Source organism: Hippoglossus stenolepis, chromosome 13, assembly GCF_022539355.2.
Source record: "Hippoglossus stenolepis isolate QCI-W04-F060 chromosome 13, HSTE1.2, whole genome shotgun sequence".
Taxonomy (NCBI): Eukaryota; Metazoa; Chordata; class Actinopteri; order Pleuronectiformes; family Pleuronectidae; genus Hippoglossus; species Hippoglossus stenolepis.
In genome coordinates, this window is record NC_061495.1 from 13197702 (window position 1) to 13224300 (window position 26599).

The 26599-nt window shown below is 41.9% G+C and overlaps 1 protein-coding gene across 1 annotated transcript in view; it reads right to left on the reverse strand.

The window, feature by feature from the left end:
- LOC118120370 (obg-like ATPase 1) overlaps nucleotides 1-26599 on the reverse strand; it is a 41264-nt gene that overhangs the window by 2045 nt on the left and 12620 nt on the right. The window contains exons 5-10 of the mRNA XM_035175215.2: nucleotides 20215-20390; nucleotides 16502-16582; nucleotides 16056-16153; nucleotides 5705-5845; nucleotides 5059-5155; nucleotides 1375-1497 (exon numbers count right to left, since the gene is read on the reverse strand). Of these exons, the coding sequence (XP_035031106.1) occupies nucleotides 1375-1497; nucleotides 5059-5155; nucleotides 5705-5845; nucleotides 16056-16153; nucleotides 16502-16582; nucleotides 20215-20390 (716 nt within the window). The remainder of the gene's footprint in view (nucleotides 1-1374; nucleotides 1498-5058; nucleotides 5156-5704; nucleotides 5846-16055; nucleotides 16154-16501; nucleotides 16583-20214; nucleotides 20391-26599) is intronic.

Sequence of the window (26599 nt, forward strand, 5' to 3'; positions counted from 1 at the left end):
CACTTCGAGCCTTCATAAACTTAATACAAATATGAAGGTTGCTTATGGTTTGAAGTAAAAGGTACATTTACCTGGGAGCAAATTAAAACTCTTTTGTACGGTAGCTCTGAAGTGCAGATCACAAACCACAACAACGTGTTGTTTTGTTGTTGTGTTTTCTTACTAACTCTGCCAAGGAGGTTTTTTATTTTTTTACCCCCGTCTCTTTGTGTGTTGGTTGGTTTTTATGTTTGTTTGGCTGAAAGCAAGATTATGCAAAAACTAGTTTCCAGGATATGTAGCGGAGCGTTGGAGGATGACCAAAGGAAGAACCCATTAAATTCTCAGATCCGGGATAGGGGGCGGATCCAGGAAACATTGTCAGATTTTTCAACATTTTCATTGATCTCTCTGAGAAAAATTCACAGACCATGATGAAAACAAATCTGGCATGTTTAGTGGTCTGATATTTATGAGTGTGTGTCATATGATGCTGATCAAACACAATTTAAATGTGGTTTCATAAGACGGCCGTTGGGTCTTGGCGGAGGTAGGCGCTTTACTAAGGGCCATGAGAATTACATTTAAAAATGTGTCTATACAGAAAATACATTTAAATTATTTAAAAAAAATGTTTAATGTTGTCTAATATGAAAGGCATTCTGTTGTGTTGATTAATAATTCTGTATCACCAATTACTACAGTTTATTGATATGACACCAAATTGATGCTAAAGCTGAAGCAACACTTGTAGAGAAAATCATTTTTGAATCACTGGCAAAGTACCTGCTGCAGCAGACGCCCAGTTATTGTCTGCACAAATTCACCATGAAATCAGTTATTACATTTGACAGCAGTGTGCACATGAACAACCCACATCCCAGTTAAAAGGTCAAAACAAACACTGGCTATCATAAAAAAAATAAGATATGCAAGTCACATTTATGTGCCACGCAGCCATGAAACAGTCCTAATATGAGGAATTTCACACTTTATTTAACTTGCCGCTTTATATCACTGTCACATGCCGGCAGTGGCTTGGGGGATTTGGCAACAGAGAGAGCAGTAAGCTAACAGCGCGCTCTATAGATCTGCTAAATGCCTGGTGAGGGTGAAGAAGTGCTGCCTCTGTGCTACTGAGCCGAGCCACGAGAAAGAGGCACCATCAGCCAGTTAAGACACATTGTGATAAAGATATGCACAGCTGGAGCAGAATGGCAGTGTTTAGAGCCAGAATCAGCTGGCTTGTCAGGAGCCGTGCTGGAGTGTGCTGCAGTAATTTCTTCCCCCGAGTAAAGGTGAGGAGCAGTTTGCAGTCGGAGCAGTGCGGTGACTGTCAGCTCCACTGATCACAGGAGACTTCCCCTCATCTCCTCTGGCACCCTGACTGCTCACCTTGACAGAGTTCTCGCTGCCTTCCTCTTTAAAATCCTGGAATTTCATTACTTCCGCCATAATGAAGCCCCTCTCAAAGTCCGTGTGGATCTTCCCCGCAGCCTGTGGAGCCTTAGTTCCTTTCTGTCACGGGGAAGGAAAAGAGAGGACAAATGAATTGTTTTGGAGAAGATGGATTACAGCATGCGAGCGACACAGTGTTTGATAGGGCGATAGCGTCGTGAGCATCACTCCGGGGTGTTTTCAGTCGGGGGTATTCTTGCCTCAGTCATGATTTCTGGATAGCTTTCCACTCGGCCGTGCCCTGCTAAGGGCGGCCTGGACGCCGATAAGGACCCAGCACTGCTATCAATGCCTTCTGATTCTCATTCCGTGGCAGTATTGATTTCTGTCCAAGCAATCTTGCCTCATTGTGGGTCACTGCTCGGCTCTCTGGTCATGACAGCAAGAAGACCTGGTGTTGCAGTGAGAGGCCAGGGTGGCACAGAGCTGACTGCATCAGGCCTCACTGCTGTGACACTCCGGAGTTTGGTAAAATCCAAACACTTAACTATATTTCACTGTTGAAGATGCGGGGCTATAGTGCTTGAGCATATTTTCTAAATTGACTTGAAATACACAATAAGGGTCGTATCTTCCAAACATGCAATTTTAAGAGCACAAAATAACAATTCACTGGATTTATAAATTGGCTGCACTCTGAATCCTCTTTTGACAGATAAAATGTGCAATTTATATGCACTAAAAACCAAATGACAAATGGCCCAAATAAGTGACGTGGCTGCTGCGTCTCCTCCTGACTCCTGCCCGTCGACCTGCTCGCTCCCTCCCCACGCCGCAGCTCCGTGCTCAGGAACTGTTGAGCAGTTTTAATTATGTATATAATCAGGTTGGGGTCAACATATTTCATGCCAAAAGAATGATGCGTATTTAATGACTCTAATACATTACCATCTCTTTGCAATCTCAGTGACGGAGTGCTTGTGAGTTTAACTACCATTAATCAGCATCAAGGTTTGTCTATCTGGAGAAAAATAGATTAAGGGAGGCATTTTTTTTTCATACGGGCGCATTGCAGGAGCTCCACATTGTCCTAGTTAAGAGCTATGCAGAGCAGGTTGATAGATAATGGTCACCTCGAGGCTGCCTAATAAACCATGTTAAAGGACTGGGGAACACGACATTACTGAGTGTAGTTTTTACAATGCAAGATGTATTGGCTTAATATAGTTACTCACTGATGCTTACCTGACTAAATGCCCCTCACACACAATCAAGGCTGCCTGTAATCAGTTATGTCGAGGGGGGACAGGCGGGTTATTGAGGACGTCTTTGAAGTGTTTTCGAGACTTTTTTGGGGGTAAATAGCGAGGACATCAGTCACGCCGAGACGAGTTTCAACCTGGTGATGTCATTCGGCTTAAACGTAACGTGTCCTGAGTAAATAAGAGGGAGTGAGCTCACCTTCCCCTCTGGCCCGAACACAGTCACAAGGCCATAAAAGAAAAAGTCTGTGCCTTAACTTTAACAAGCTGCTTTCAGACTTGCACTGAACTCCGCAGATCCTCCGAATTGTCTCCAGAGGACGTGCATGTGTGAACGCGAATGTCCGAGTGAGAGGCTTCGCAGTTTCTGTGGACTTTCTCCATCTGGCCTCCTAGAATAACGTCCAGAGGAAGTCAGGAGAATCCGATGTGTGAACGCAGCGGGGGATCCCCAGCTGTGTTGTGCATGTGTGAAAGGCAAAAAGGCAAAGCCAATTCTCTGGATTTTACCCAGAGGTCATGTCTGAAAACGGCTGTACTGTCTACAACTTACCCTTATTTAGTGGTTTGTTATTCTTGTTGTATGATGCAGTCAGTGGCAAAAGAATCAAGACAATTGTTGCAGTTTGCCACACTGCATTTCTGATCAAAATGAGAATTCTTGTCTGAAGCAGCAGCGTGGGGCTTCCTGTTGGTAGGAGGTCTGAGGCTCATACTGTATAACTGAAATGTCTTGTGTTCATATCTGACCAGGGGGTTAGTTGCACACTATTCTCCACTTATTTCTTCTTTGCCAACTATCTTATAGAAGCAACACATCCTGCAACCCAGTGTGGTTATGGTGTGTTTGTACGTATTGCATAATAATATATCAGTCGATGTTGTGAATTCATTTCAGCGTTTCTGTGAGTTAAGAACCATATTATCGTACAAATGGTTCATTAATTCTGTACTCTGTGGAATAATGTGAAATATAGTTTCAGATCATTTTTATGGAGCATTTATTACTAGCTATTGAATGTAGATTGAGATATTAGTAGTATTAATTCTGGTCACACATCATACACATTCTCAGTTTTTCACATTGATTTTGCGTATCAAGATTTAGCATATTGAGAAAATGCAAATTCACTATTTTAAAAGCGGATGTTTGTTTCTCACTTTGGATGAAAATAACATAAAAAAGATCACTGTTGAAAAAACACCTTATTTCAGTTTTTCTGTTAGTGTTATTACGTCTATACCCTTAATGACAGGGACGGGTTGGACAAAATGAAAGATATTCGTTGGTACAAATCACTATACAATTTAACAGCACATTTAACTGCATCCTCCGAAATGGCCATGCATCTGAATAAACACCTCTCTGAAAAGTTTCAACACCAACTGAACATTATAACCTTCATGAAAGAGGCTATATTGCAGGACATCAGATTGCATTGGTTTTAGCTAGGTGTACCTAATAAACTGCTAACTGTGCATATGTCCTCTGAGTAAAGAAGTCATTTGGATTTTAGAGAATTTTACCAAGTATTTGAGATAAAGTTCTCAGTCTTCTTTTTTCCTTATCAAAATAAGATATTAAGCATATTTTATAAGACGATTTGGAAAAGTTCTTTGAAATTAGCTGTTTTTTTTAATTGTGCACCATGCATTTTAAAAGTAATTGAACTATCGAATGAATATATATGATATACACGATACAATGCAAATGTTTCATTTTTTCAAAAAGTTTTTCAAAAAGTCAAATGTGCAGTATTAAACCACCTACACTGGTTTATAGCATAAAACTCCCGACTGGTCAAATACCTGATTATATCTATCTTCTGTTTGCTCAAGAAAACAACAACAACAACAACACAATGAGAGCATGCAAAGCCAACATCTGTATTGATGTAAGTCCTGCGATCCCGCCGCACAAAGGTCTTGGCGGGCCGCGCTCAGTAAACTGAGACACACAGGGAGGAGGAGCCCCCAGCAAGGCCCACAAACAGTCGAATGAAAAGCGACATCAATTTTGGCACAGACAGCCTCCGTCACACAGATTAGGCAGGCACAATGCACAGGCTCCTTATCTCCAGCGGCAGGAGGAGGGCAGGCAGATCTGCACAGGATGGAAACATTCTCATGGACGTAATGGGCAAAATCAATTGTTGCCCTCCTCAATCAATGTAGCCCCCACTTTCACTGTTCAGCAGCTCACCAGTAATTGAAGTTATCCTTGGCCTGTAATGACTAGCTAAAGCACAACCATGACAAAGTTGAAAGTGTGTGATATCAGTGAGGGTGCCAGCAGGGTGGAACGTGGGACACAGTGTGTATTCCTTTGTGTGTGTGTGTGTGTGTGTGTGTGTGTGTGTGCATGTGGTGCACTCCCCCGCACTGCCATGTATGTTCGCAGCAGCCAGCTGGCTCTTACCCGAACGGTCCACGCACGGACCTCATCTGGTCCGGCAGTGAAGAAGCACTCCAGCTGCAGGGCTGCGTAGCCTGCCTTGATGATCTTGCACAAGGCGCTGGTGGAGACAGAAAATCCAGCTTGAATCAAGGGGTACGAACTGTTTAAGTATTCTTTATTGCCACTGACGCCAAGACAAAGTTCACTTCGGCAGCGAGGCCCCATTCATTCCAATATAAGCTCATTAAGTGAATAAGATGGGTCACTTCGCTTCATGTGAGACATTCAACTCTCCAATGGTTTCTTTGATTAATTACAAGGCTCGTAGACTCATTTAGCATTTTTAAGAATTCAACCCGATGCCTTGTCCTGCGCCGAGAGAGGAAAAAAATTCTGCTGTCACAATTTTTCTCTCCATAGAGGTTTTCACACAGGAACAATAAACCCAAAATGCCCAAGTTATAATTATACCTACAGATGACAGATGACAGTTAAAAACTTAATTTAGAGGAAAACCCTTTGACTGAGTTGTTCGGTAAGAAGAGGGATCCTTTTCTTTATGATGGTAATTACTCTGCCATTTATTATTCTATCAGCACATGCAATTAAAGGAGTGCATGGAGGACACAGCTGATAATAAGTGTGGGGAGACTGAATGCTAATTAACCTCTGCGTCTTGTGCTCTGTGCAGTACTTCTGCCTGTCCTCGTCACCGGCGTCCTGGAGCTGGCTCTCCAGGCCGCCGCTGAAGGGGATGACCAAGGCCCCGGGGTCATGACTGTCCACCCACTCCTTGATTTTCACCAACCTGGGTTTAAAAAAAAAGAAAAACAGCGGCCACAAGAACTAGTTGAAAGACTTGATTAACACGAAAGTATTCGTTATCTGCCCGTGGCATGCATATTCATGAGAGCAGCTGAACATATGAGTGTTTGCAGGAGACTGCACTCCAGAGGAGGCTTTTCCATCCGAGTTTGACTCTTGTTTCCACAGAAGTTTCCAGCTATACGTTTGATTTGACTGTTTGCAAAAAGGCAGATTCACAAATTAAATGTGCCCTCCATGACTTGTAGATGGAAAATTTGCAATATGACATTTTTTCCCCTAAGTATTAAAAATTAAAGTGCTCACTGTGCAAGATGATTATATATATATTGCAAAAATCGTATTACTTAAAGCCATTTCAGTTTTAGATTAAATAACCTCGTTCAACGACTGTTCTAGATATTGCCTGTATCTTAAAAATAAAGAAACAACAAGACAAGGTGCTGCACAAGAATTATGGAAAAGATTAACAATGACTTAATTACTAGTAATATTCTTATGGTGCATCTGTAGATTGTATATAATCAGTCAATCAATCAAATTTAATTTCTGTATCCCATATTCACAAATCACAATTTGCCTCATACACAGTTTAACAATAACAAAAAAAGATTCCACATTTGATTCTCTTGTTTTGTTGTATTAATTTCTATTAGTATTTTATGTGGAGTTCCTCCTCTGTTTATTTTTGATTTAATGAATTGAATTGGACGGAGGGCAGACACAGTCTCTAGGGGTTTTGGATGTGTGACTGATCTAAAGGGAGCACAGGAACGTGTGTAGGACTACAACTCCGCCTCCTGAAGACTGAATTATTGAATAAAATCAATTAACTGGAAGACAATACTTTGTTTTTTGGAATATATTTTTGGGTTTTAACTGCCTGGAAAGTAAATGTCCACTGTAAGCTGTGAGAGAATGATATAAAAAATACAAATCTTCCATCTGGAATATTACGTAGGGATATAACGTAGCGCTGAATTGAAGTATTTCAGTAAAAGTGCATCTGAATTGTATTTAAGTACTTAGTTGCTTCCCACCACAGTTTACAGCATTAACAGAAATCTTGCTATCTTGCCAAATTTTTCTATAAAAGAAAAAAGAAAGTTGTTCACCTAATGAGAGTCTTACTGAACATTAACCATAAAGCCGCCAGGAGGAAGCTAACCCTTATTACTTATAAACGTCCTTCTCTCAACTGCCTGTGTTTTTCTGTTTTCTGTTGTCTTGCAGTCCAGCAGGACACCTGACATTGCAGGACAAAGATATCCTTACACTTAATGGTAACTTGCAGTCAGAACAATATAAAGGGGGTTAGGGCAATTATGAGATTAGCCCCACAAGCTCTCGGGCTGGGATTGGACAGGTTTTAAAGAACAGCTTCACACAAATCCATTTTCACACGCCGGCCCTGACAGAGCTCCTGGGCTGGATTGATTCGAAAGGGGTCCCCGTCATTATCTGTAATCCTAGTTTCCTGTTTAAAGCCCATAACAATCAAAGACTGGGAGGGACCCGACCACCTCTGTACCACATCTATTCCAATAACAATGTCACCGCTTTATCATCTACAGCACCATATCACTGCAGCTACCTAATGATTATCAATATACAATATATGACAGAGGACCGGCTGCAGGAAGATCACAGTTTTGCTTTGATTGGTTGTTTTTCCCAACAAGCCACAGGGTAAATTTCAAAAGCCTCATATGCCAGTTGGTCTGTCTGTTCAGATGCACATCTATTAAGAGCCGTAACCTAATATTTCCCTCTCTGCTCACACTACACTGTAGACACAGAGCTTGTGTGCGACTGCCGCTGAGATAAGGTGGCAGCCGATGTCTCACCAACAAAGGACAGGAAAATAAAACACATTTAGTCGAATCCAAAACCCCGAAAACACAGGAGATGGCAGGCGCTCCGAGAGGGGAAAAAATCCAATCTGAGATAATAACAGCTGTAGTTTGTCACTTTTAGCAGCACAGCTGTCTATTTGGTGGCACGTTATTTGCATTCCTCAGGTATTGCGTTCTCTACAGGCGGCTGAATAATGATTCACAAATCACTCTCTCCACACCAGTCAAGGGCTGTGATCCTTTGAATAGACCATTGTACCTGAGACTGTAATTGGTGAAGACTTGACAGAGCCGAGCCAAGCTAGCCAAGTAACAAAGAGGCTCTTGGTGGAAGGCTGAGGGATGATTTTAATAATGTGGAGCCGAGACGGAGAACGTGAGCTGCAAATGAGCATGGGGGGGTTCTCCGGGTCCTCGCACTGAGTGACACGGGACCAGACAAACACCTTGCACCAGGAACATGAAACTCCCCCTTCTCCCAACTCCAGAAACAAAGCACTGTCAATTAAGAGCTGTGATGCTCCGTCAACATGACTCCCAAAACCAGTCCTGTCAACTTCAGGGCCGCCGCGCTGCAACTTGCATTTATGTCCTCACCAATTATTTGTGTGGACTTTGTTGTAAATTGGGGAAAATGTTTATGTAAAACACGCCGCTGATGTTTCTATCTTGTTCGTATCTTTCTGTCATTCATGCAATTCTACAGCGTTCATGTGAATCTGTATTTCAGAGAAAATTTGATCAAGGCCTGTTTACAACTGTGCACATTTACTGTTTCTCTTCTCTTCTGCTTATTAGCAACATGTTTCAAGAGAAAACAGATATCAATCTACAGGCATTTGAGAAATTCTATAGTGAAGACATGAAAATGTTTTGAAAGTCTAAGCTGCACAGAAAAGTGACTGTGTGTGTGTATGTATGTGTGCGTGTGTGTGTCTGTGCGTGCGTGCGTGCGTGAACGTGCGTGCGTGCTTGCATGTGTCCGCGTCTTGTCAGTCTCCCATTATGTCCCAGCATTAAGTGCACATCTCTCACTGCTCGGTTAATAGAAAGATTCAGCACTTTCTGCTCTTGATATCCCTCTCTGAACAAATGATGCCTGAAATTTTTATTCTTTTTATAATGGAATTCCAATGGCCTTTGCTGCAAATCAACTGGAAATTTTTGCATATCAAGTGGGGAAAATTAAATGTTAACCACGTTTTAATGTGATTAAGGGTGACAGGGACATTATTTCTGCTAATCATTCACCGGCTTGAAGGCTCAAACAAGTCTCAAGGAGCGAGCTGTGTTTGTGCTTTCGCCTGCTGCTCTCAATACAAAGCAAGGGAAATCAAACTTTTGCATGTATAAAATTATTATTTTATTATTCAGCATAATATTTTTGCATGTGTGTTTATATCACATGAATTAACAGCTGTCATCTTAATTTTTCTAATCTTAAGATTTGACGCCTGCTGTATTTACAATGCCTCCAATTTAAAGCAAAACGTATTGTGAAAAGACAAAATTAAAAAAACAAAAACCACTGCAGCTTCCACAACAGATTGGCTCTGAATGGAGGTGTCCCACAGGGGCCCACCCTCCGGAGCTATAGTCTATCTGTCTTTTTTGTGTGGGAATCCGGGGGTAATTCCTGTGTTTCACATGCCTGAGGCTTCCCTGGGCTTTGTCAGTGCTTTGATCTGCTTAAATGGCTCAGGAGGGGGAAAACAATGGGAGCTTCCGAAGTACAGGGGCAGCTACCTGAGACAATGACCTGGGCCTGCGTCTGACACACATTCATACAGGTTGGCCTTTATTATGAGTGCTTAGCCCGGTTAAGCCTGTGAAAGGTGGTGCCATCACCTCCAGTTTGTGTTCCTTTCAGATGCAATTGAACGCCGAAGAATAATCCTCTACCTACATCCCCTGAAAAACCAACAGGTCAGGGAGCCGACACCTGAACCCGAATCACGAATCGTGGCCGCTGCCGCCTTGCATGCCTGGCACAGACTCATCGAGTAATAAACCCGTGGGTCCCCTCTGTGTTGCTGGTGCCAGGTTGCAGGGACGAGCATGCTTGGGGGGTGAGGATGCTGTGGCACGCAGAGCGCACACTAACCCCCTCCTCTTTCCTTCCTCCGTGAAGGGAGACAGAAATGAGAGGTATGAGCTCATGGTGTCTTTTGAGGCTGGGAAGTCAGGGGCTCTGTGGGAAGCTTTTCATCCTCCCAGTGGTGAGCTCCTGAGCGACAAGAGTGCAGACGTTCTCTGCTCCCTGCGGCCGTGGCCGTGTGGAATGGCATTACGCATCGGTGTCTGAGAGAAGAAAGAGGAGATCTGACGCACACACAAACAGACGCACACAAAATCGCCAATATTGTCAACTTCTTTCAGCCTTCAAAGCAATCAGCAGCTGAAGGAAACACGGTGCAGGCACAATGGGAGCAGCTTTAATTAAGAGCATCATCTCACATCACACCTCAGATAAACCTCGAGGATGTGCTGGTAACAAGCTTGTTTTTTTTTTTCTTTTTAAAAGACGAATATTGCGTCTTTAAACGTTTGCACATGATGGATAAAACCCTAACAAACACACCATTCCATTTTTGGTGTGTGTTTTTACGAGAGCACATTATCATAGCCATGACTTTGTTTAAGTGAGGGTGGTGGTGGGGGGAAAAAAAGAGGCAAACATCAGAAATTCAAACAGTAACCCAGACAAGTACATTCTACATCACCCAAAATAATTCTCTATATGGGGTATCCACTGTCATTTACAGCAGTTGACTGGGCGAGAGAAAATAAGGGGGCTGGGGTAGAGTGGGGGGAGTCATCAAGATGTGACAATTGTGACAAGAGCAGGCAAAGTGTAGCGCCGGAGAATGCCACACGGATTTCTCCGTCTCTTCTTTTTTTTCCAGGATGACAGCTTAATGTCTACCACATGCAATATTTATTCTCATCGTGTGTCAGACTGTCTAGCTGTCCCAGGGAGTACAAAGAATGCCACTTATTAGAATAAAAGTAGAAGGAAGGTAATCAAGGACATATGTAACATCAGCCAATCATGCCCCCCTCCATCGCCTTTTTCCCGTCCTCCCCCCATTCACAACAGTTCAACAATAATCCTGATAATAAGCATTCAGGAGCTGTATGTGGCAACACTAAATTCATTTATTTGTCTCATTAGAGCTGCCAAGGCTGCAGGCTACTCACTGTGGCATGCATGTGTGTTCGGTCTTAACCTTATCGCAAAGATAATAAAAAGCACAGCTCGACAATCAAAATGTGTCATTAGAAGGACTTGAAACTCGCATGTCTTTTTATGTCTGCAATGCCGGGGCTACAGGCTTTACGGGGGGAAACAATTCCCACGGCGCCCCTCGGAAGAAAGCGAGCATGTTCTGCTGCCACAGAGGTGTCTACATACATTATGGACTGCAGGAGACTCACTCAGAAATAGCAACCTTGGGCTCGGACCCGATAAACGAGGGAGAAGTGAGAGTCTGTCTTGGATTTTTGAGGAGCAAAATGATTTCTCGCAGGGTCAATAAAGAAAAAAACAAGGGATGGAAAAAGTCCCTGGATTTAGGGTCATTAGTCTCATTATAGTTACACCAGCAGCGCTGCGTCTTGACAACAAAGACAACAGGGTGACGTGTGACATGTCAACAAAGTCCTTTCATTATCTGGACTCGGGACAGTCAATAACCAGGCTAACTGGACCGACAGGACTTTTATTAGCGCCATCTGTTCCAGTTTTACACCACAACCTCTCCTGTTGTTTTCTCTCATCGAGAACTATAGCTGAAGGCATCCATTAGGAACGACTGTGGCCGGTATGGGTACACATCTTAGCATGGGAAAGTGTTTCTCATGGATTTCACACTGCACAAGGAGAGAGTGGACGAGGCTGTGCACGAAAAACAAAACACACACAAAAAAGTGATCGTACATTTCCCACAGCACTTTGAAAAGTGAACTCCCTCGATGGTAGTTCCTAAAATCTTAGATGGAGCCAGTGGTTTTGCACTCAATAAAGTTTCAGTTTAGTGTTTATGGGACTTATGGTTTGGAGTAGCTGGAGTGGGCTGCAGTGACTGCTTTCATGGAGTGGCTTTCAGTGAGTCATAGTAAACCCCTCCACCACCACCAGCAGCCCCTCCACCTCAGTTGTTTTCCCCCTCCGTCTCAAAGTGCTGATGGGTACGACTCAAAGAAGGCTGTTTGTCAAAATGATCAGACAACAACAACGGGGCATGCTTAACTTATTACTGGGGTTCTTCAAAACAAAAACATGAATTTAACAAAATACGTGTCAACACCAAAGCGGTGCAGATGAAGGATCTGTTTCTCCACATGTTCTGTGTAAGTAGGTCTGAAGCTCTGCAGACAGGAGGGTCCACAAGTGTCACAGTGAAAAATCATGCCAGGGCTTCCTCTAATTTAATTGTCAAAGCTCCTCCTACAGGCCAACTGAAGTATCAGACTCAGAACGAAACATTTCCCTGCTGTTCTCCTCCCTGAGTGACCGTGGCTGGATTTCCTTTTACAAACATGTCACCTCCCGCCCACCCGAGACATTACTCTTTAAAAAACAAAAGGTATTACAAATAATTTCCTACAACTGCTGAGTTTTCAGCAAATGTTATTCAAGCTGAAGTAAACTGTGTTCATTGGTTTTCAGGCATAGATTGATACAGATTTACTCTGCTAGTGAGTATTTATGGCAGCAAGACAATGTATATGAGACTGACTCAGTATAACATACAGTGTTAGTTCATACAGTTCACTGCATTATAGAACCAGTCTGTAAGTGGATCTATAGCTGACTAATGTGTTATATATTGAAGCTCTATGGCACTGAGTAACAGAATAAACTACGTCAGGCTCAGTGTTCACAAACAACATTGTCGGATCAATTCATTGGGGATTTTTATCTTTTTACAGATTTGTTGACAATAGGACAAAATATAGAATATTTCTAGCCCTCTCCTTTTACCATTTGACAAATGAATTTCCTCAGTTTGAAGAAATCAGACAATGACTCATCCAACAGAGGTAAGTGTCGTTATTACATGCTGTCCATAAACAAGGTGTCATTTCAACTTTATAGTCATGGACATATTCTATGTATTTTATTTTTCATTTTTTATCTTATTCTTTTTTTATACTTTCACATGATCTCTTGTCAACCTCCTCCTGACAATCTGCTGCTGTAATGAGTCATGATGAGTTTATAAGAATGTTTTTTGCAGTACAGTATTAATACATCACAAAGTTGACTTGAAAATCAACTTTACTATTTGACTATTTTACTTGTGTATTTACCTGAATTATACCAAAACAAAAATACCTTATCTCACATAGGCTGAGAGGCAACTAATTCATATATATATATATTATAGAGACAAAATAATAAATAAGTTTGAATGAAAGTAATATAGCTGTACTTATATTAATACATTCATATATATATATATATATATATATATATATATATATATATAGAAGCTTCAAGCAAAGATACCCTGCAGTTCTTACACTCACCAGGAGAACGCACACCGCAGAGGCACTCACAGACAGGTCACGCTTGCTAGTTTCCTTAAAGGTCAACACATCTACTTAAGAGGCACCAATTTACTTTAATAGACATTGTCCAAAAGAAGAGAAAAATATCAGGAAAAGAAATGACAAGAAAGAAAAACATCACTGCATATCTGGAGGATTCTCAGCTGTGTTTCTTGCCTTTACAAATTGTGACGGCTCCTCATTCTCTTAAATAAATATTTGATATCAAAATAAAGAGTGATAATGATGATGGGGGCAACATGCTTAATAAGCAATCTCTTGAACAAGTGAAAACATACTAATGCTGTGCAGGCTGCAGCCCCCACATCATCACCAGTGTCCTAATGACCCTCTCTAACACACAAACTACGTGTATGTGACCGAGTCTTCCAGGCAGCTCGCTGACGCCGGGGAAAGAGGAGAAAGCCTCTCGATAGACTCTTGTAGATGCCATTCCCTATCATGCAATGCCTCTCAGTAATAAACACATGACAAATGCAGCCTTAATCATTTTTTACGAGCGGGGATGTGCAGGGGGCAGTGCATGGCTAGAGGGGAGAGGGGAGCGGTGAGCAGCAGGCGGCCCCATCCGCACAGAGGAGAGGGCTGTGTGGTAAAGTCTCCTCTGGAACATCACTCGGCCAGAGTCCCTTTGATCTCCACACCGCAATTACGCCAGCATCCAAATGAGCATGGAGTCGCCTCTGAAACAGACTTCAAACATGCACATGTACGCATTCTTATACACATACACTGTATAGGATTGGAGCCATGTGCTCCTCTCAACAGTAAATGATGTACTGTCTCCAGCAGAGAACCTGGGGATGAAAGGAGGCCTTGCTCCTCGTCTGATCCCTCCATTAATGATGGCTTGCTAGAGCTAATACTGTGTATTCTTGTCTAAACAAGGGCAACCTGGTATGTGGCTCCCACACTCCAAAGAGGATGATCTTGGTTAACAATAAACTGTTTTTTGGAGGCTCAGAAAGTCTGATAAAACTACTGTTGTTGCCCACGTGTGTCTCTGCAGCCTGCTATTAAGTGTCTGTAATAAAAAAACACAATAACCTTCAAAGAGGAAAACCCCACAAATCATATTTGGTAAAGAATGTTGCAAGAATAAACAACACCAACCTACTGTCTGACTGGCAGCATGCACTCGACAACACACAGCAAATATATAACAACAAAAAAAGTGAACCTGTGAAATGGCCTGACTGCTGTGTCCTGAGAGACACGGATAAAATTGGCTTATTTGCCTCATGGGATTCGCCATCTTTTCCTACGCACATTAAAGCTGAGATTGCAATTTGTCTTGCTGTTTGCTTTGAATAGACCTTAACCGTATCATCATCTCAACTGTGGCGGTGGAAAAACACGGGAGCATGGCGACAGCCAAATGGCAGTCTGGCGTCTCTGCTGCAGACTAGCTGCCATTAGGGCTGAGAGCAGCATTTATTGTACAATTAGGGCCAACTAGATCTACCTGTAATCATCTCCATACAGGTGTGAGCTCCTCTCCGGACAAGGGAAGTGACTCATCACTTGTCAAACATCAACACTTTGATGTCGGCATTGTTCATCGGGGAGCCCTCAGGACACCTGAGCACTACTGTTTGCCTGCTTTAAAAAACGCACGCAGATTTATTGCATTTCAGACAGTTAAAAAATCACACACACACACTGAACATGGAGGGAAAAAAAAACCCTCTCTTCCTACTGATGACGGATGTTCCACATACCATGAATCATTTGATTTACGACTTCTCTCCCTCCTCCCCTCTGTCTGACAGTCATACTTTCGTGTCAGGAACATTTTAACAAACAGTCGTAGGTAAACAACTCCTCCTTGTAATACAATGCTGCCAAGTAAACCACTAAAAACAAATTTTGGAAGAACTGACACCACAAGCCTAGAGGGCAATTGGAAAAGTGTGATAACAATCCACAAGTTGGTGTTATTGACAAAACGGCGGTAGTGTGGAAAAGTAGCCCTTTCAGATGTAATGGACGTCTAACACCAGCCTTCCAGATCATCGCTCACTGTGGCCAGATGATATCATTACTTTTAAAAGTGTCGAGGATCATAGTGCCACAAACAAAAGGAAGACGTGTCTATTAGTGCATTAAAGGTAATTCTCAGTGAGTTCAGGTTGCAAAGAAAAAAGTACAAATACCTGTTTATTTGTAGTAAAGAGCAACTGTGGGAATGTTATGGCTGCAAAGTGGAGCTACTTGATACGTGAAGACAAATATTTAGTGCAAAACAATTTCAGAAAATATTTAAGGAGCGTTTTTTTCTGTCTCCACACGATATTAATTATTAGTTTGGCTTTGAAAGTACATATGTTTATTTTTGTTTGTCATTTAAGCCCCTTGCTCTTTAATATTGTATGGAAATGAGAAGTTTTGATGGAAAATTGAGACCATATGCTTGCATGTGCTTAATGAACTGCAAGGTCTGGAGGCTGCTCGGGGGTTTGCAGGGGCTGGATGTTGTGTTGGGGTTTACTCATGTGCCACCTCCAGGCGGATCCTCTCGCAAGGATATGACCCTCTCTGTCAGCGTGAGACCACAGTCAGTAGATCAACTGACACACCCACACTGCTCACACCCCGGCACATGCATATATGCAGAGGCATGCACACATGCTTTCTAGAGCTGTAATGCAGATTCAATGAAAGTTTGTAGAAATCGATGTACGTAAGTTGAAGAAAAGCTCTGCGGAAATGATTAATGGATGCAGTGAGGTGCCTCCAGAACACCTTTGAAGCACTTACCATTTGTTCTTTTTCCTGATGTAGTCTTTCTCAGAGAGGTTAACAAGGTAAATCATTGGTTTGGATGTCAAAAACAAGTATTTGTTCAACACATCGATCTGCGATCAAGACAGACAGGGCATGTACTGAGAGTCCAAACTTTTCCAAAGGAGCCTTTGAGGACAGCACAGACTTAAGGGCTGGTGTTTTAGCCTCTGTGGGGAGCGACTATAAAGCCTTTAAATTGAGATCAGCACGGGAAGATGTCATTAGCTTGCACAAAGGTAATGTCAAAATACAAACAACACAAGACTGTGCATAATAAAAACATGTGATTGGCACAAAAGACATGTTGCTCATGAGGAAGAAAAGAGAGGGGGAAGCAGTTGCACTTCTTTTTAGTTTGGATAAGATGATTTACTCGATAAATCACATTAATAGATTTGACTTTAACATGAAAGGCTTACCTCCTTGTCGTTCCAATCCGGATAGTAGCGGACATGTTTCTTTTCATCCACTACCCAGCTCTTGATTTTGCACATAACGTCCTGTTTGGGGTTAAAAGAGAATGAACAAGAAACCATTAAAGGAGATGAAAAAGAATATAAACCCAGCAGGGTATGGGGTAATTATTTCCTAAATGCATGGCATCCTGATGCCAAAATGAACAATGGCTGTGCTCGCATTCAAGCAGGAGTGGTCTGGCTTTGACGGGGGATAGCGTGCGCGAGACCCCCTTCCCTCCTTTAAATCATGACAAAATGCCTTCTGGGGTGTCTCAGTTTAACACATCAATATTCCATCGGGACTGTTTAATGAAAAGGATAGAGTGAGAGAGAGACTAAATTGGAAAGAGCGGGGAAACTAATTGGAAGTTGGTTAGTTAGGTGTAAATTATTGGGCCTTCCTCAGGCACTTTGCAGAACGCAGTCATACTGAATAAGTACTAGTGAGGTGGCGAACAAATTATTAAACGCTTCCTCTGGAGAAAATATTGAGCATTTCCAGCAATGTATGTTGCATTCATTTCCGAGGTACTTGTGGGTTGAGACCACAGTCAAGACTGGGCCTCGACAGGATCTGGAAGCGGAAAAGGGTGGGAAAAAGGGTGGGAGGTAGTTATAAAATTTGTAATAAAGAAATTGAGCCCATTATTGTTGATCCAGCCCCACAGAAATTAGCGGAACACATTCTTTTTGTTCCTGTCAACTTGACCTCCCCCTTCATATAAAAACTCCCCCACCCCCTGCAACACTCCCCCTACCTCCTTTTCCCTCCCCAAACCCTTGCAGCACTTCACAATCATACTCCCTTTTGAAAGAACTGAGGAAAAAATCCTGCCAGAGCCTCAATTACACAATGGCAGAAAAAGCTCCACACACTGACCCCCAGCCAGCTGCATTCACTCTCTGCACATCTCTCTCCACAGGAATTCTAAAGGCCTTTTAGTCAGGCAGCCAGAGTGCAGCCAGCGGGAGAGAGCGCAGGAAGGGCTGCATACACTCCGCCCGCGCCGGCCCAAGTCTTCACAGAGAGATTAATCATCTGTGAAATGGAAACAGCAAACGGCCGGTGACACAGGCCGAACCCGCTCCAGGTTTCCCTCATCAGCTCGCAGCCGCCGTGCAGCGTTCCTCTAACAGGCAGGTGTTAATAAAAGGCATATAGGTCCCACAGGGGTCAAACACATACGCCTGCCACCATGAAGCGCCGCTGGTGGGCCGGCTTCTTATTATTGTTTTGTAAGGATAGGGATTTTGAGGATTCATATGGACAAAGGCGATGAAACACTGTTCTTGTAAACACAGCAACAGCAAAATGGATTTGAATTTTCATAAACAATGCATATCTATGTAACAGTGTGCTCCGGCATGAAATACAATCAGTGTAAAATTCACAATGAAATATAAAGCACCTCTTTAATTCTAATAGCAGAACATTAATAAAGTATTTTACAATAATTCCCAAATTCCTGATTTGGCTGTTAAAATCTGAAGATCATATTTTCTTCATATATTTAACTGTGAGCTCATTCTGCAGCAGAGAGCAAGTGAAACTCAAACCAAATATAAACTTTAGTTTTTTTCTTTTTAATTAACTGTGCCCACTTCCCAACAGATAACCTAAATTATACATTTTAGTTTACAATGTTAATCATCTCTATATGGGTTTTGTCTCATCCCAACATTTTGTTTCAGCTGCACATAAAAAGTGTGTTTTTAAAAAATCAAAGGATCCCTCAAAACACTTATCACACCACACATATTCAAATATTCATTTTTGGCGTATATGCTACAGGTATTACATTATACTGCATAATTCAGTAATAATACATATAGTGATTTTGTAATTTTATATTATTTCTATATCTTTCTATATCTAAACATGCAGTGCATTTCCTACTCACCCTACATTTCTATGGCAGACTTATTTTAAGACTTGATGAACCCAGGCATAAAATGTAGACATTTAGTTTTAGTCTTATTTGATTTTCACTGTCTCATATAGGACAATATGTGTGTTTTATCTAATCTGTCTCAAAGTGTCACTGTCATTTCGAATTGTATCAGATTTATCTATATGTAATAAGAACCAGAATTCTAAATGTTGAAATAAGTTTCCCTCTCAATTTAATGTCAATAATTTGTATTTATAAAATCTACAACAAACAGGATAAAAGTGATTTTTGCTCATGAAATTTAAAGTCAACATATTATCCCATAGGGCTCGAGTGTGACAGTGAAAATCAGATCTTATTTCAAATTACTTAAGGAAGTAATCACAATGTAAATAATTGCAGAAAATTATTTTCATATCATCACGTGGCTATATACCAAATAAACTGCAAGCACGGCTGTTTCTTTCTGCATATAGATGCATAGAGTTAGATGTGTATACACAAGACATAAAGATGTGTATACGTGTCTGTGCACAGCTGAGCATGGCAAATGCCAGCCACAGCCTGTGAGACAATCACACACACACACACACACACACACACACACACACACACACACACACACACACACACACACACACACACACACACACACACACACACACACACACACACACACACACACACACACACACACACACACACACACACGCACACCTCCCCATCTAAAAGCTTGGTGCAGCCTTTGATAAGTGCCATTCTTTGCCATCTAAAGAGATCTTCTATAGATCCTCGCTCACCGACGTGTGCACAACCTTTGACAAGTAATGTAGATCATTTTTATTCATTGCCTAAAATTGTTAGCAATTATGTGCGTAAACGGCCACCTGCCTTGTCTGAATGGCTCCTGTCTGTGGGGCTACAGGGGTGTGGGGAAGTGCTGTTGGCTGGAAAGGACGGAGGGAGGGGGGGAGGGGGGGGGACCAACCAGGCAAGGGGCCTCTACAGCAGGTGAAATAGCCCCTCTCGTTAGCGTAATGAGTGGTCAGAGCCTCGGCGTGTTGGGGCCCGAAATTGGGCAAACCGCTCCCAGTGAAAGGCCAGATCCCCATCGCACGCGGGCCTATCTTATCCCGCTCCGGTGATGGAAGGGCACCATGAGACATTTACAGCCAAATCATTGCTAAAGTTGGGTGCTGAGCCTCATTACCTTAACAATACGGCCACCCGAACGTGTTGTTCATCAGCATAAATCTGACAGCCAGTATATGGATTTTCTTCTTTCTCTGATCCTACCCTGCGTTTTTTTTTTGCCCTGCACCTCATATGACCGAGAATCCCCTGTCAAAGAGCATTCTAAACATTTACGGTATTCATAGCGAGGTATAGGCATACGTGTCGCCCTCTGTATGGCCTTACACAATTTCTCGAACTGCTGTAGGTGTATGAGCATTGAGCAAGAGCGGTGCCATGATTTGAGTATTACTTTAGATGAAAAGAGCTGTGTGGAAACACTTTCATTAGCCCAGTGCTGCGACCCAGGGTCAGCAGCTGAATAAGTAACTCTCTATTAATGATTTCTACAGCAGAAAACCCCTGACCTCTGATCACTTTCAATCTCAGAGAGGGAAAAATGGGGCAGGGGGAGGGGTGAGACATATTGGAGGGGGATTAAAAAAAAACACACGTTTTTTTCCCTCTCCTTGGCCGTGTGTGTGGGAGGGTTATTATTTGTGCCTTGCTGTGAGGGAGAGCAAAGGGCCTGCTGGGACATTGACTCACATATTCTGGTTTGAGTTTCTTGTCAACGCCTCTAATGGCAGTCTTCTCCAGCTTGTCAATAACAGGGCCGATCATCTCTTCATCCTTCAGCCTCAGCTCCTGGTGGATGATCTCCATGTCCCTCACTGGGTCCACCGTCCCCTCAACATGGATGATATCCTCGTCCTCAAAAGCACCTGCGGCGACAGGACACAACACGGCTTCACGTGAACACTTGCAGTGCAACATAATGAGTGACACGGACTTCTCGAGATCGATTGTGCAACTATTAGATTTAGTTCAGTGAACCATTAGCTTTAGAGAATGAAAAAAAGAAAAAAAACATCTATTTAAAGAGGCACAGTGGGGGGGTCACAGGAGAGTCATAACAAATGCAATAAAATATTCAGGATTATATTTAAAACTTCTTTAAGTGTCTGAGCTGTAAGAAACCACTTTACAGTGTCAAAGTCAGTTCTACCAAAACTGGCTCTAAGTGCAACAGAACAGGCTTCTCTGTCAACCCGCTCAAGTCTGCGCCACAGCCTTAAAACTATGAGTTATTCAGTTAGAAAATATGGGAAATAAACAAAGGAGAGTATAATTTAACAGAAAAATGTCCACAATCATAAATGACAGAGGACAGTCTTCCACTAATCGTTTGCATCATCGCTGTAGCTGTGCTGGTGATTAGGTAATGAGGCTCTGAAGCAGACCATCAGGATTCTCCAGCAGCGCTCAGGGGGAGGGGGGTGGTGCTGTACATCTGTCACATGAGTGACAGCTTTTCACATCACCAGCGGCAAGTATAGTGGACGCTTCCCCTGAATGTTATTCTCGTGCTCTCTTTGATTTACAACTCATACAATTTGTGAACCATTTGTTTTGTAATATTAAATACAATTCTGTAAGAGTAGTAATGCTACACTATAAAACATATAACACATTCTATCGAGTTTATGCCCTGCAATAAAACATATTGTCAGAAAAATTTGCTTGATGAAGGAAAAGTAATGAATCATGGAAAGGACGTATTATTATTATTACATCATTGGATTGTTATACTGAAGCAAGTGAGTAAGAACCATGTTGTAGCAGACCAATGGAGCAAGTTTTAACTATTTCATAAACCTACCAGCCGCAACTTTAAAGATCCAGTGTGTTGGATTCAGGGAGGAAGAATACAATATTCATAATTGTTTGAAAATGTTTTTCATTACAGCGGTGGAGGGATTCTGCATGGGAGCTATAGCAGCTCTTCTGTGGGATTGGACCAGTTTTTGCTCCCCACACACAACAATGAGCCCAGGGTATTTCTTAATCTATCAAATGTCTTGTAACTACGTCTATAAATGTAGTGGAGTAAAAAGTACAATATTTTCCTCAAGTGTAGTGGAGTAGAATGGTGTCGAGTGGAAATACTCACATTAAGCACTAGTAGGCCTAACTCAAATGTAAACTTAAGTACAGCCACTGAAACATCTTCACGCTAGATTTATGTAAACCCTGTTTTGTTTTGGAATATACTGACACACTTTTCAGTCAACAACAGTGATTTAAGGGACATGGAGTATCACGCTGTGGCATAATGGGAATGCCATCTCCTTCAACAGGGAAGTGGATGTCAGGCAAATGATAACTTGGCTTTAAGTATTGCTGTGTTGAGGGACACTATGTTTGGAATGTGCATGGTGGAGTCACTAAAAGTTATCAACAATCCACATTCATGCGTTGACACCCGAGTTTGTGACGGGCTGCTGACAGGTGAGGGCCTGCGAGGCAGTAACGTCACCACAGTGATCCACATTACTCATCACGCCTGTCGCATCTTCTCTCAACAAGTTCTAACGGTGATACACGTAGAAAATATTAATGAGTCAGATAGCTGTGCGTAGTCGAAATGATGCACAACAGCATTACTAATATGCAGGCAACTGTTTGCAGAGCTGCATCACGTGTGACGCGTGTTAGCAGCTCAATAGAAAGACGGTTTGAACAGCAGTAAAGTTGTCCACTGCCACTCCACTAATCCGATCAGGGTTCTGGTTTCTTGATAGAAGAACTGGAAGAATTGCAACAACATTTTGTAGATTTTCATGGACACCAGAGGACAAATCTTAATGACTAATATGATCCCCTGACGTTTGCTCTAGAGCCAGCCCCACTGTTCACATTCGTGATTTAGAGTCAAAGGTCTCAACAACCATTGAAATTGTTGCCATGAAATTTGTTTCAGACCATTTACTGTTTATAAAGATGTACGATGCGTCTCCACTTCCTCCCACTATCCAGAAATTAAGCTAAAATGTCCTGGGTACAAATGCTGACATGCATAGCGGTTGGGGGACAGAGCAGCGGTGGTGAAGTCCCATTGATACATACATTGATACACATAAAATAACTAATTAAAACCAAAGAAGAAGAATTTACACTTGAACATATATCAATGTGATTTTTTGGACGTGTACTTCCCACTTTGGCTTTTTAGTTTAGCCCATGTCCCATCAACTACCATTGAGGAAGTGGGGTATATGATCTATACTGCAGCCTGCCACCAGGTGGCAATGGAGACGCTTTGGCTTCACTTTTGGGGATCATTCTTGTCGTCCATCTTTATGGTGCAGACATATTCATACTAGATACTAGATCATCTAGAGGTTAAATCATAATGACATGGTAATATGTTGCATGTTAAACATCACACCCGCTAAACTTCACCATATCAATATTGTCATTGTAAGCTTGTTATCATGCTAACATTGAATTTAGCTGCTAGCATGTTTGCAGACTCTTAAGCTTGTTCACTGTCAGTTCCCCTGAGACAAGTTCTAAATTGTTAGGGACAACGAATTGTAAACTGATCCAATATGAACTCCCCAGTAATCCCTCACGTCCACATGAACATCATATCTTGTTTCTGGGTTAAGAAGGGACAAAAGTACCTGATTTCTAAAGGAACTAAACTACAGTGCTTTCCCAATCTAGCATCACACATGATCAGCAGACAACCAAAAGTCCTACACCAGCGGCTTTATTACTCATGCGAGTCAACAGAAGCTGTAGACTTTTGTGCAAGCTGTCATTCTGAGCGTTGTCCTCATGGTGAAATGAACTTATCCAATTACTCTTTGCCTAATCAGGCTGTTTTGGTTCCTCTCCTCTTGCAGAGGTACTCCACAGTATAAACAGTTCACTTACGCCACACAGAAAGGGGCTAATCAGTGGAATTATTGTTTTGCTGCTCCAATTTACCAGTTCCCTGTTCGGCACTGATTGGAATGAAAATTTGCTATTGTGTCTGCTTGAGCTCAGAACATATAATGCAATGAAATAATTTTGCTAGCCGCAAGAATATACATAGATTATAAACAATTATGATGTACAGTTCTGATACACAATGGAAAATGCATGAGTCTGTTGTAAAATAGAGTTTATATTAATTAGGAGCAAAGAGGTTTGAAACTGTTTCACATGGTTAATAAACCGCTAATGATTGGTATAAATCACTGCTAATGAAAGCGTTGGAAACATCCATATGAAAATAGTTCCTGAAAAACATTTCTTACTCTCTGAAAATATAATCAACAGTTTTCTGACCATTGTTATGTGTCCTAACAAAAAAAACAGAAGGAGCAGTAGCAGCTGATCACTCACTATTTAGTTATCAGCTGACACTCTTCTCTGACTGCCACATATTCCAAGGTAATTTGCTTTAATTAATTTCGCCTAATTTAACATTCACATCGACTTCACCCCCCCCCCAGCCCCATTCAGGGCTTAGAGCTGGAGAACAAATGCACAAGGAGAAAGAGAGGAGAGAAATCTGAGGGGCAATCTCCACAATTAGTCTTTTAACAACTGGGCCTGGGTCAGGCTCTGTGGAGACAGCGCTTACGGGGCTGCAGAGCCACACAAAGCTACACGCAATACAGTAAAACACACAATAAAACGGGAGAAGAAAGAGGTCGGAAAGGCCCCGTCTCAGGAGTCAGGTCTGTCTCACGATTTACATGCTGTTGCTTCATCTCAAATCGTGTATGTTTTAAAGACTTTATTAACAGGTGCTCCTTTATTGAGAGAACAAAAGGATTAGTCTGTAGAGGGTGAGTGGTGTTCAATGGCCTGATTAGGGATCAGGCTAAGCTCTAAAAATGATGGACTTACAGCGGCACTGCAGGATGGTGTAGCCTGCGAAGATGAAACTCATATATTATATTTAAAAATGAATAAGAACAAAGAAAAGAATATCTATCATGTACTTTGTTCATGTTTTTTACATTAACCCCACCATGCAAGCTTCTCTGCATCTCAGGAATATTTTTAATTAGCTTTGCAGTACAAGTTTTACATCTAAAAGCCCCAAAAGCGTGCTCCTGCTAGCTTATATCATTACTGATCTGTCAGGTACACAGACAAGGCAGTCATCTGAGTCAACTCGAGATCAATACTGATTGAGCTGCTTTCTCTGATGTTGCTACCTGGGAGGATATGTGGTCAACATAATTCAGTTAAATTACAGTATTCATTGACTTCTTACTTCCTGTGCATGTTTTCACATGCAAGATGGGTAAGAGCACATCTAAAGAACGTGCATTCCTCACACTGCTTTTAAAATGTTCATGCAAAGTCAGTGCCGCAATTCTCCTGGTATTCAGAGCAGTAAAAGCTATTTTATGGGTCTGTCAGGAAAAGCACATTATGGATGTCTTCCCGGCATAAAAACACTGGCAATGCACACAAGGGTATTTATGTTCATTCAGGGAATATCTTCTTGACATTCATTTTTTTGGATACATGAAATCAACAGCAATTTGTAGTGCGCTGACAGAGTTTGCAGCATATTCAGTCTTTGCATATGTTTATGGTGGGTTTGAGCCCTTCAGAGATTCACCCATGTTTTCTCCATGATCCCATCATTCATAATAGATCCCAGTGAAATGGTGTTAAAATCAGTGCCTCACAAAGTGTCTATGTAATCTGCTGTCAGCTGTGGTGTCTCGCACCAAACTAAGTATTAAAGGTGCATCTTATGTGAAGTATCACTGGCTGAAAATCAGGCATGTAGGGAAAAGCCGTTCAGACAAGTCGGTTCTGGGAAAAGTGAATGTGCAGGTGACGCTTCAGTTTTCATGAGCTCAGACAGAAAACAACAGTGTTAATTCCCTTATCATTAGCTTAACCTCTGTCATTGCATTTATTTTGTTAAACCGCGGCGCATGAGAGTGCCGTGATTGAAAGGAACCGTCGTATGCACACCACTGTTGTCCCACATCATTCAGCGAACAAACCTTTTTAGATCCTTAACTACTATAGTGCTGCTGATTGCACAGGCACCAGCAATTTCCTAACCAACCGCCACCTGAACAATGATGTGTTCAGCTTTCAGGCCCTCCAGCCTTTCAAAGGTGAATCATTTCACAGTTTGGAACGAGATCTCCATAGCAACTCCTCTTTGAAGGGTTTAGAATCACCATCCAATAATTCTATGATCATCGGGCCTTGCCATTCCCAGTGGTTCTTTTCACAGCGGACAGGCAAGGGGGGCACGAGGAGGAAGCAGGAAGATTCTACAGTCTATTTCAGGCAATTCATCTTGCAGCCCCATTAGAATTCAAAATATTGCGACCTTCAATCACCAAGCATGTTATCTGGGGCCGTGGCGATCTCCAGTCAAGATGGGTAGACATTTTGCTCTAATCATCCATGATGAGTGGAGGCTGACAAAAACGCTTCATTCTCGCTGAAGCAAAATGCTCATTTAAATGCTGTGACAGCAACTCGACACAGGCCGAAAACACACAAAAGGAGGACGGTCCCTGTACAGCTGAATGAGCAACGTTTAGAATCGCAATATTGGTTAAAACAACACAAGTAACATAAACAAGGAAGCACATACAAGACAGCAGCTTATTTTTTTGATTTAATTATTAGGCAATTGTTATTTTTACTAACAGATAATAAGACACAAGGACGGCAGATGTTACGACCCTATATAAGATATATAAAATCTGACGTGCTACAAGAATGTAAAAGGACCACAAATAATAATTACTTGTACTAAAAGCACAGGTGTCACCAATAATAAATAGAAAGCTGCACTTAGAGTAAATTTAACTATAGAAAATAAAATATAGATGAAATTATAGAAAAACAAATTACAGTGTAAGTTACCATACAAGTGAATATTTCAGAAAATGATCTGTTTGTCATTAATACAGCGCTACAGTTGTAGCGCTGTATTCATTTTAAAATCACATACTATATAACGAACAGAATTAGGCCTATTGTTCAAACATGCCCTGTGAGTGTGGATTAGCATTAAAAACAATGAAAGCATGTTTGCAGGCTAACACTATAGACATACATGCAGTGAGCTGGGATCATCTCACTGTTGGAGAATGTCCTC